Source organism: Lycium ferocissimum, chromosome 12, assembly GCF_029784015.1.
Source record: "Lycium ferocissimum isolate CSIRO_LF1 chromosome 12, AGI_CSIRO_Lferr_CH_V1, whole genome shotgun sequence".
NCBI lineage: Eukaryota > Viridiplantae > Streptophyta > Magnoliopsida > Solanales > Solanaceae > Lycium > Lycium ferocissimum.
Window position 1 is genome coordinate 33,032,089 of NC_081353.1, and position 11,824 is coordinate 33,043,912.

Here is an 11,824-nt window from a genome sequence, read left to right on the forward strand (position 1 = left end):
GTGTTTGTTGGTGAATAACACGTGTTTTGTTGGAAAGTAAATTCGCTATTCTCCATTTAAATTATATTAATAATGTATATTATTTGGCTAAGTACCATTTGTACAAGTAAAGTCTGAATTCTTAATGGGTCAGAGGAAAATTACTTCTTGGCGTCTTAGCGAACGTCATAATTTTTGGACATATCTAATAAGTAGTTCCTGTTTATCAACACGTCTAAACGTGTAGCAGTCTCAAAAAAAATTGATGATGCCATCCCAAAAAGTTCTATATATTCAAGTCATTCTCAATTTTACTCTTCATTCCATTAACCGAAAAACAAACTCCAAAATCCACCATCTTGAAAATAGAAAAAAATCTTTAGGCAATGGCACTAATAGACTTACAACTCTCAAACTCATTACTCATTTGCCTTGTTCCTTTTCTCCTCCTTCTCTTCATCATATTCAAGAAAACAACAACTAATAGTACTCTTTTGTCTCGTAAAATACCAAAATCATATCCTCTCATTGGTTCCTATTTTTCCATCATAGCAAATCAGGAGCAGCGAATTCAATGGATATCCGATATTATCTTAAGCACCCCTAAACTTACTTTCACTCTCATTCGACCCCTAAATTTCCACACTATTTTCACTGCCAACCCATCAAACGTCCAACACATGCTCAAAACAAACTTCCATGTTTACCAAAAAGGTCAAAAATCAAACTCTACCCTTGCAGATTTCCTCAGTAATGGAATTTTCAATGTCGATGGTGATATATGGAAGTACCAAAGACAAGTTGCTAGTCATGAATTTAACACTAAGTCCTTACGAAAATTTGTTGAGACAGTTGTTGATACAGAATTATCCGAACGTTTAATTCCAATTCTTGCTAATGCTGCTGCTGAAAAAAAAGTTGTTGATTTACAAGACATTTTCCAAAGGTTTGCTTTTGACAACATTTGTAAAATTGCATTTGGATACGACCCAGGGTACTTGTTACCCTCCCTGCCCGAGGCAGAATTTGCGGTTGCATTTGAAGATTCTGTTCGCCTAATCAGTGAAAGATTCATTTATCCCTTCCCACTTATATGGAAAATCAAACGTGCTCTAAACATTGGGTCAGAGAAAAAATTACGTATTGCAGTTCAACAAGTACGTGAATTCGCGAAAAAAATTGTGAGAGAGAAACAAAGGGAGCTAAACGAGAAATCATCGCTCGATTCAGCTGATTTGTTATCAAGATTCTTGAGTACAGGGCATTCTGATGAAGACTTTGTGACAGATATTGTGATAAGTTTTATATTGGCTGGACGTGACACGACTTCTGCTGTATTAACATGGTTTTTCTGGCTGATTTCGAAAAACCCGGAAGTGGAATCTCAAATCTTGGAAGAAATTGGAGGAAAAAATGAGTCTTTAGTGCTATATGATGAAGTGAAAAACATGATGTATACACATGCTTCACTTTGTGAAAGCATGAGATTTTATCCACCAGTTCCAATGGATTCTAAAGAAGCAGTTAAGGATGATGTATTACCAGATGGTACATTTGTGAAAAAAGGAGCAAGAGTAACTTATCATCCTTATGCAATGGGGAGGTCAGAGGAAATATGGGGGGAAAATTGGGCTGAGTTTAAGCCAGAGAGATGGTTGAATAAAGATGAAGTGACAGGAAGTTGGAAGTTTGTAAGCAAAGATGTGTATGCATATCCTGTTTTCCAAGCAGGGCCAAGAATTTGTTTAGGGAAAGAAATGGCATTTTTGCAAATGAAGAGGGTGGTTGCTGGTGTTTTGCAGCGGTTTAAGGTGGTTCCGGTGGCGGAAAAAGGGGTGGAGCCGATGTTCATATCATATCTCACCGCAAAGATGAAGGGAGGTTTCCCTGTTACCATTGAAGAAAGGATATAGAAATAGTCTACCATGGCCAAAAGTGATGTTTTGCTTTGAAGTCTTTTGCTTTTTCAATTTTGCATGATTGTGACATTCATGATTGTATTTATATTGTTTTCAATATTTTTCTGTTAGTCCTCATAATTCCTATAAGATAAAGTTATATGTAAGTGGTTGAATGTCTTCCAAATGTCTGTATATTTATAATTGCTTCTTAGATTCATCAACAAAGTCTTCTTACAACATTAATCTTTGACCTCCTTTGCACGATACCATTTATTTTTTATTTTGGTTAAGGTGATATAACACATATCAGTTGTACGAATAACATATATAATAGTTCCCAGTTGGAACAATTTATTAATCCAGAAGTATTAGTCAAAATAGATGTCGAATACGTAGTAAGGCCGGTGGAGATCACAAAAAAAAAAATCCATCTAAATTTCAATGGTCAATAGAGACTTGGTAGAAGGTATTTTTTGAATTAAATTTGTAGTTTCTTGACTTCGAGTTATTAACTGGGTTTTTGGAGATTATTAGTTTCTTTATCGGACTTTTGGGTTAAGGTTTGTATCTTTTCAAGTTGGAAAAAGAAGCTCATTGATAGTGGACTTTACGATAACATTCTAGTTTGGTTTTGAGTTTCTCGTCTTTTTTTTTTTTTTTTTTTTAGTAATCGTAGAAAAAATTAATATCTGGAGCTATGCATAAATATTTTGGTTGTTAATAGGAGCACGAGAATGGGATATGTAAATATAGATATATATCATAGGAGCTCACAAATTCCTCTGCAATGGTATTATGGTTACAAGAAAATACAAGGCATATAAGTTACTAACTAGAAAAGGTTTTCTATATATTATTCATATCAACTGTAAGTTGCTAAAATTGCAAAACTGAATTGATAGTCTTAAACCGTTTGGTTCATTGCCCATTATGGATAAGATGCATATTATAGATGTAGATCAATATTCAAGGAATGACGCAAAACTACCTAAATTAAAGCTATTTAATTACGTAAAACTTCAGCTACTAACAATATTATTTCCTCCGTCATTTTATATGTCTTTTAAATGTATTAACCAGCTAACCGACCTATTGGTTTAGTATTTGTTTAGCAGTTATCGGTTAAATTAATAACACCTTCATAAATGAATTTATATTTGGTGAAAATCATTTACCTTCTCCAACTTTTTAAAAATTAAACTCTCCCCTCAACTTTGAATAATAAAATTCTCCTCCCTTTATCTTAATTGGCTTTTTAGAATGCCTATTTTACCTTACATTATCAGCCTTTGTCTTTTTATTGTACCTTTTAAAATCATAATATTTTTTATTGTTTAATCTATGTAGCAATTTTTTTATGAAAAAATAAATATAGTATTATTTTTCAAACGATAAAAGAAAAATGAGAAATACTAATTAAGTATATAAGTTATAACGTTCTATAATGAAATAAAGGGGCAGAATAAAAAATTAATTGTATTAATAATAATCAATAAAAATAGAGGTATATTTTATGATAAATTCCTAGAAGACTATCTATTTAAATTGTAAATGAATTTTAAATATAATTTAGATATTCCATTATGTACAAACAAACCTCATTTATCTTTATATACAATAGAGAATAAGAGAGAATTGAAACATGCATCTATATACACATATAACATACTTAATGCATGTAATATTAAAATACCATTAGATTTTTTGACAAATTCATAAAAGGATAATTCTACTTAAAATGTTAACTTAAATAAAAATATATAAATACCTAGGCTAAGGAAAATAAATGTTATGTATCATATAAAAACATATTACATAGATGGGAAATTGAAAATATCAAGGGTAAAATAGACATTGCATAGAATAAGGGGTAAATGATTTTCACCCATCTATATTTTATCCCACTAATAAATTATAATACCATTGATTCAAAAATCATCATCCCAAAGGGAAACTTATAAGCTTCCTCCTGGATCAATGAGACCTTAAATGTCTTCTTCATCAACAGGAAATGAAGGTACCATTTCAATATTCGCTGCCTAAATCATTTTTTTTTTTTTTTTTTTTTTGTCTTTGTCGTAATTTTCATTTGTAGAAATTAAACTTAATGATATTACAATATTTGACGTATGGTGCAATCCTTAAAACTAAAGGTTGTCCTTATGTCATATTGGCAAGTCCAGTAGCTGCTAGATTTGTGCTAGTGAACCAAGCTAATTGATTCAAGCAAACTTACCATATTTGTTTCAAGACCAGAATTAAATTGGTCAATCAGCACTTTTTTTTCCACCAAGGAGGTTATATACCATATTTGTCTCAAGAAAGAATGTTCAAGTTTCCTTAAATCCAGAGACCGTTCTTAATCGAATTTTTCATATAAAAGGATTAACAATCTCTGAGCGAATTAGGAATGAATGAGAAATAAGGAAATGGGGTTTCCAAAGATAACTCGACTCTATATACATATGGGTAAATGTAAATCTAATACTTAGTTCTTAATGGGTTAACAACTAAACCGATAAGGAAATTGAGCAAATCGCACCCCGCACCAGTAAGCCGATAAATGTAAAGTTTCAAACTGTTAATCAGATCACCTGATATCAATAAACCAATAAATTTATTTTGCGGTTGGGTTATCGATTCTGATTCGATTTAACAACCGCTCAAAAAGAGGATTAAGTGGAACGGGGTGATCGGAGAGTCGTGGAAACAAATAGTTCATGGGAGAAAATTAAGTTATTTGGGCCCTTGAGGACTGACAGGGCGCACTGCTAGTTTTCGGATACGAGGCTCGGCTATCCCACCTAGCCAAGTCAGAAAAATAGATTAGATATAAATTAGATAAAATGAGTTAAAAAAAAAAAAATAGGAATACTTAAGCTGATTCCAAGATGTATGACTGGATACGCAACTTGATTGGATAAATGGTCCCGTCGCTCTAGGATGTCTTTCTCGAGTCAACCATATTTCCATGAGTGCGATCGCCGCTCGATGCGGATCTGGGCACAAAGACTTGCATTTCTTTCATTTTAATTTTATTTTTCTTTGACTTTAGTCTGCTTTACCATAGAATAGAAACCCAAAAAAAAAAAAAAATACAATTAGCTGGTGCTCTATTTAGGGTGTTGCTTGGTCAATGATTTCTTGCTCAGAGAGAAAAAGCTTTTCTTTTATCACCTATACAATGGATTATGGAAGAGATCTTGGGAGAAGTTGCTAGAGCAGGAGAAATTGATATCCGCTTTATTTCAAAATAATCAATAGCTATTAGTACTAGAAATCGAGAACTCAGTTACAAATTATAAGGAGGCTTGTGAACTTTGATCCTCAGCTTCTTCGAGTCCAAGGAAGGCATGGTATACAATTATATGTAAAAATTTATTAAAATTGCAATGAACATTATAGTAGATATGAATCATAATTTTAAAAATATAACGGATTCAATATTAAGAATTTTAAAGGTTGAAAGCATAAAACTTAAATCTTGGATCCGCTTTCGCTAACAAAGAATCGGTGATCTATGTCTGCAAGGAAAACCCAAAAATTTCTTAACCTAATCCTTGCATTCAAATATTGCAAAAAAATAATCTTACAAAAATCTCCGGTGTCTAATTTAGCAATCTTAGCTTCTATATTATTTTTTGTTAATCTCCAAAAAAAATTATATAATTAAAATCACATTTATAATGCATCATAAAGAACTTCTCCTGTCACTGTCAGTGTGGGCAATGTAGAAGTTACAAGCGGTTGACATGTAGGGGCAAGCTCCATTTGTATGAGTAAAGCTGTAAAGGTTTTAAAATTATGCATATTTCTTGACTGAGTAATTCCTTTCTTATCATATAAATATAAATAACCAAAAAAAAACATATCTAAATGTGACACATACACACGTGAACATATGCTATTAGACGGGTAGCATTTAAGACAGTGACATTTCCAAAAAGTCTACACCGTACTAATAAGCCTTCCTCATTCCCTAACTTCATTTCATTCTCAATTTTGCACATTAAAACCCAAGTCCAAAATCCTCAAGCCAATGGCACTCGTGGACTTGCAACTCTCAAACTCATTACTCTTTTGCCTTGTTCCTTTTCTCTTCATTCTCTTCATCAAATTCAGAAAAACAACAACTAATATCCTTTTGTCTAGTAAAATACCAAAATCATATCCTATCATTGGTTCCTATTTATCCATCATAGCGAACCAGGAACAATTAATTCAATGGATATCCGATATTATCCTAAGCACCCCTAAACTTACTTTCACTCTCATTCGCCCCCTCAATTTCCACACAATTCTCACAGCCAATCCATCCAATGTCAAACACATGCTCAAAACAAATTTCCATGTTTACCAAAAAGGCCAAACATCCAACTCCGCCCTCGCAGATCTTCTCAGAAACGGCATTTTCAACGTTAATGGCGATACATGGAAGTACCAAAGACAAGTTGCTAGTCATGAATTTAACACCAGGTCCTTACGAAAATTCGTTGAAACGGTCGTTGATACAGAACTCTCCGAACGTTTAATTCCAATTCTTGCCAATGCTGCTGCTGAAAAAAAAGTTCTTGATTTCCAAGACATTTTACAAAGGTTTGCTTTTGACAACATATGTAAAATTGCATTTGGATATGACCCAGGGTACTTGTTACCGACCCTGCCCGAGGCAGAATTTGCGGTTGCATTTGAAGATTCTGTTCGCCTAAGCAGCCAAAGATTCATTCTTCCCTCCCCACTTATTTGGAAAATCAAACGCGCCCTTAATATTGGTTCGGAGAAGAAATTGAGAATTGCAGTTCAACAAGTACGTGAATTCGCGAAAAAAATTGTGAGAGAGAAACAAAGGGAGCTAAACGAGAAATCATCGCTCGATTCAGCTGATTTACTTTCAAGATTCTTGAGCACAGGTGAAGAAAATAATTTTTATTCATAAACTCATTAAATCTTTGAACGCTCTCTAGTTCTCCACAATTGTGACAATGTCCATACTTGTAAAATAGCTAGCAACACCTCTATTTATAATGTAATAAGAAACATAATCTAACTGTAAACTGATAAACTCATTCTTATATAAATTTGACTATAAATCCTATTTAGACATGAATTAAATAAATATTAAATTCTAAACAAATTTGGTTTTTAACAACTTTGAATTATTCTCCAACAACAGGGCACTCTGATGAAGACTTTGTGACTGATATTGTGATAAGTTTTATATTGGCTGGACGTGACACGACTTCTGCTGCATTAACATGGTTTTTTTATCTGATTTCGAAAAACCCGGAAGTGGAATCTGAAATCTTGAAAGAAATTGGAGAAACATCAGAGTCTTTAGTATTGTATGATGAAGTGAAGAACATGATGTATACACATGCTTCACTTTGTGAAAGTATGAGATTTTACCCACCAGTTCCAATGGATTCTAAAGAAGCGGTTAAAGATGATGTATTACCAGATGGTACATTTGTGAAAAAGGGTACAAGGGTAACTTATCATCCATATGCAATGGGGAGATCAAAGGAAATATGGGGGGGAAATTGGGCTGAGTTTAAGCCAGAGAGATGGTTGAATAAAGATGAAGTGACAGGGAATTGGATGTTTGTAGGCAAAGATGTGTATAGTTATCCTGTTTTCCAAGCAGGGCCAAGGATTTGTTTAGGGAAAGAAATGGCGTTCTTGCAAATGAAGAGGGTGGTGGCTGGTGTTTTGCAACGGTTTAAGGTGGTTCCGGTGGCGGAGCAAGGGGTGGAGCCGGTGTTTATTGCTTATCTCACGGCCAAAATGAAAGGAGGTTTCCCAGTTACCATTGAAGAAAGGATATAGTAATATTTCCATGCCCAAAATATGAACGTGTGAAAACAAACGGTTCTGTATTTTGTTATGTTTTGCTTTCTAAGTCTTTTGGTTTTTCAACTTTGCTAGTATGACGTGGTGGCAAAAAGTTGCCTTCCTGGGTTGATTGTGATTGCACTTAAGAGAGATTAGAGGTAAGGCTAAGTGTGTTAGGTTTTCCTAGGCCATATGGCCCCTTGTTAGTTTACAAGGTTGATGGATAATATGTGGAAAGGACAACAAGTGATCTTGGTGGGAAACTTCAAGTTCATTACAAGTTACTAGTGTCTATTCGTGGAAGTTTAGGGTGAGGAGTGTTCCAAAGTGGTTACATTCTCGACCTGTGGATCCAAATAAGATGGCAAACCGAAAAAGATTCATCTTTTATGGTCTGGGTTGATTTTTGTGACAGGATGTGTAGTAGCATTGGCTTCCTTTGTTGGGTCATATTTGGTGGTAATAACACTGAGGTAACAAAGAGAGATATCAGGTATGAAAAGGCGGTCAATGTGGTTGTTGTAGAGGATGGTTCAGGCCATGTTAGAAACTAAATCATTTATTTATCTCCTTGTATGTGTTTTGTTGTATAATTAACTTTCTGGACCATGCCTTTTAGCCTCCTTTAGCTAAGGATGTCTTTCAAAACAATCTCTATGTCTCACAAAAATAAGGATAACGTCTGTGTACATCCTATCCTCCCCAAATTCCACTTGGGGATTTTACAGTGGGTATATTGTTGTTCCTAATATGACTGATTGTGAGATTCATGATCGTACATAGCTTATTTTAGAAGAAAAAAGTCATTTATTTTAAAAATGAAGGTGTGTGAGCATATCACAAATAAGTGCTTTTGATTTTTTAGGACAAGATAATTACCCATATCACAAATTCATACCAAATTAGAATCAGTAGTAACTTTTACTTTTCATAATTTCACACGTAAATGTATTTACTGAAAACATTGATTAAACACAAATTACTACTTAACAAAAGTACTTTTCAAATGATTAGTCAAACGCAAACTTGCACTCTTAAAGTACTTTCTCAAAATGTATTTTTCAAAATAAGTTGAATTTAGGCCGCTTAGCCAAACATGCAATTAATTTCAATGGTACTCGATAGAAAGGCTTGGAATAATTTTTTTTTTTTTTTTTTTTCGTGACTTAAAGTTATTACTAACTGCATATTTGGAGATTGTGGGTTTCCATTTCGGAGTTGGGCGTATAGTTTCATTTTAATTTCTATAGCGGACATTCTGGGTTAAGGTTAATATCTTTTCAATTTGAAAGAAGAAGCCCCTTTATCTTTTTTTAACGCGGAGTGCCCTTCTTTTGGGCTTTCTTTATATTTTATTTCATTTATGTCTTCTTTAAATTTTTCTTTCGTCGCCCGTTTAATGAAAGTTTTTTGTGAAAATTATCCTTACCCCATTAAAATCCTTTTTATTTCGTCATTTGCCCTTTTTTTTTTTTTTTGCTTCTTCTTTCCTCCTCTCGTTTTGTGTTTGTCTCATATTCTAAAACGTAATCTTTTGAATATTTGTTTTTATGTTAAATTGTTATTTGTTGAATTAATATCTTTGTCTTCATCGTTTTTTATATTTAATTGATCCTTTTTTATTTAAAATGATAATGTCTTGTTATAGTGTCTATGATTTTTGAACTTTAGTTTCATTCCCCATGTATATATTTTAGTTTTTTGAATGTCGTATTATGAATGTCGTAATATGTTTTAGTTGATTTTGATATGCGTTTTGGTTTTCTCTTTGTTGAATCATTGAAGTTTTGCACATCGTGAACTGCTTTTTATGTTGTTGCATTTAATAATCTGGTTTTTTGTGAAGAATGTGTTTGTTTGAGGCAACATATGCCTACGGTCCCACAGAGTTATTGATTTTTGAAATCGGGTTATGTTTGTAAAAGTTATGCTTGTTCCGCATAACTTCATGAATTAAGTTAATTTATGTGTGCTTGGTTTTATGGTGTTTTCTTGTTAATAATTTTGATTTTTATGCAATCTTATGTGTTTTTGGTGTTGTTTTGTTAATAATGTTTTGTTTTGGTTATGAAAATGAAAGTTTGCCTCTCACGCATACTTTGTAATTTTGTAAAATCGAAGTTATGTTAGGTTCGCATAAAGTTATGTTTGTTCGATAACTTCATGAATTAAGTTAATTTATGTGTGCTTGATTTTTTGGTGTTGTCTTGTTAATAATGTTTTTGTTTTGCTTATGAAAATGAAAGTTGCCTCTAACAACATACTTTGTTCTTTTGTAAAGTAAACTTCTATACTTTTCTAGTTCTAAACACTTGCATAAATTTTTATTTTGCTCATGAAAATAAAAGTTTGCCTCAACAAGATACTTTGTTCTTTTGTAAATGAACTTCGCCCTCAAACTTGTCTAATTCTTAACGCTTGTGTACTTTTTTATTTTGCTTATGAAAATGAAAGTTGCCTAACAAGATACTTTGTTCTTTTGTAAAGTAAACTTCGCCTCATCCGGGGCATACTTTTCTAGTTTTTAACACTTGTATACTTGATGTTTTGCTTATGAAAATGAAAGTTTACCTCTAACAAAGATAATTTGTTCTTTTGTTGAACCTTCTCGCCGCTCTCCAGACTTGTCTAATTCTTAACACTTGTGTACTTTTTTATTTTGCTTATGAAATGAAAGTTGCCTCTAACAAGATACTTTGTTCTTTTGTAAGTAAACTTCGCCTCATCCGCATACTTTTCTAGTTCTTAACACTTGTATACTTGATGTTTTGCTTATGAAATGAAAGTTTGCCTCCTAAGTAATTTGTTCTTCGTCATTTTTTATATTTAATTGATCCTTTTTTATTTAAAATTATAGTGTTTTGTTATAGTGTCTCTACGATTTTTTCAACTTTAGTTTCGTCTCCCTTATGTATATATTTTGATTTTTTGAATGTCGTATTATGAATGTCGTAATATGTTTAGCCTGATTTTGATATGGTTTTGGTTTTCTCTTTGTTGAATCTTTGAAGTTTTTTGTTACCTGTTTTTGTTTAATAATCTCGATTTTGTGTTTGTCCGAGGCAACATATGCCGTCCAGAGCTATGATTTTTGAAACTAAAGTTATGTAGTTTCATAACTTCATGAATTAAGTTAATTTATATGTGTCTTGATTTTTTGGTATTGTCTTGTTAATAATTTTGATTTTTATGCAATCTTATGTGTTATTGGTGTTGTTTTGTTAATAATATTTTGTTTTGGTTATGAAAAATGAAAGTTTGCCTCTCGGCATACTTTGTAATTTTTTAAAGTGAACTTCTTTGTTCTTAACACTTGTGTATTTTTTTGTTTTGGTTATGAAAAATGAAAGTTTGCCTCTCACGCATACTTTGTAATTTTTTAAAGTGAACTTCCCCTCCCAACTAATTCTTAACACTTGTATTTTTTTATTTTGCTTATGAAAATGAAAGTTTGCCGCTAAAGATACTTTGTTCTTTTGTAAAGAGAACTTCGCTCTCCTATGATAACTTTAATTCTTAACACTTGTGTACTTTTTTATTTTGCTTATGAAAATGAAAGTTGCCTCTAAGCAAAGATACTTTGTTCTTTTGTAAAGTGAACTTCTCTTATTTTTCTAGTTCTTAACACTTGCGTAAATTTTTGTTTTGCTCATGAAAATGAAAGTTTGCCTCTAACAAGATACTTGTCTCTCTAACAAAGATACTTGCCTCTAACAAAAGATACTTTGTTCTTTTGTAAAGTGAAATTCTCCTCCTCCGCATACTTGTCTAATTCTTAACACTTGTGTAATTTTTTATTTTGCTTATGAAAATGAAAGTTGCCTATAACAAAGATACTTTGTTCTTTTGTAAAGTGAACTTCGCCTCCTCCGACATACTTTTCTAGTTCTTAACACTTGCGTAAATTTTGTTTTGCTCATAAAAATGAAAGTTTGCCGCTAACAAAGATACTTTGTTCTTTTCTAATGTAAACTCTTTCGCCTCCTCCGCATACTTGTCTAATTCTTAATACTTGTGTATTTTTTTTATTTTGCTTATGAAAATGAAATTTGCCTCTAACAAAGCATACTTTTGTTCTTTTGTAAAGTAAACTTCGCCCTCCGACATACTTG

At 32.6% G+C, this 11,824-nt stretch overlaps 2 protein-coding genes across 3 annotated transcripts; both read left to right on the top strand.

Moving 5' to 3' along the window:
* The first annotated feature begins 238 nt into the window (after positions 1–238).
* On the top strand, positions 239–2,119 carry LOC132039958 (cytochrome P450 94A1-like). The gene has a single exon (XM_059430523.1). The coding sequence runs from the start codon at positions 366–368 to the stop codon at positions 1,890–1,892; it is 1,527 nt and encodes a 508-aa protein (XP_059286506.1). The 5' UTR covers positions 239–365; the 3' UTR covers positions 1,893–2,119.
* Positions 2,120–5,870: 3,751 nt separating this feature from the next.
* Positions 5,871–8,450, top strand: LOC132040789 (cytochrome P450 94A1-like). Of its 2 annotated transcripts, XR_009410778.1 has the most exons (3): positions 5,871–6,790; positions 7,054–7,927; positions 8,031–8,450. XR_009410778.1 is itself a non-coding variant. In XM_059431460.1 (2 exons), the coding sequence occupies exons 1-2, from the start codon at positions 5,920–5,922 to the stop codon at positions 7,704–7,706; spliced, it is 1,524 nt and encodes a 507-aa protein (XP_059287443.1). In that variant the 5' UTR covers positions 5,871–5,919; the 3' UTR covers positions 7,707–8,450. The 2 variants fall into 2 exon arrangements, 1 of the variants encoding a protein (XP_059287443.1); XM_059431460.1 differs by having other exon boundaries at positions 7,054–8,450.
* The last annotated feature ends 3,374 nt before the right edge of the window (positions 8,451–11,824 follow it).

Coding starts and splice junctions, on each gene's coding strand:
- LOC132039958 (XM_059430523.1), top strand. CDS start 366: ATGGCACTAATAGACTTACAACTCTCAAACTCATTACTCATTTGCCTT.
- LOC132040789 (XM_059431460.1), top strand. CDS start 5,920: ATGGCACTCGTGGACTTGCAACTCTCAAACTCATTACTCTTTTGCCTT. Junction 6,791..7,053: donor TTCAAGATTCTTGAGCACAG/GTGAAGAAAATA, acceptor CTCCAACAACAG/GGCACTCTGATGAAGACTTT.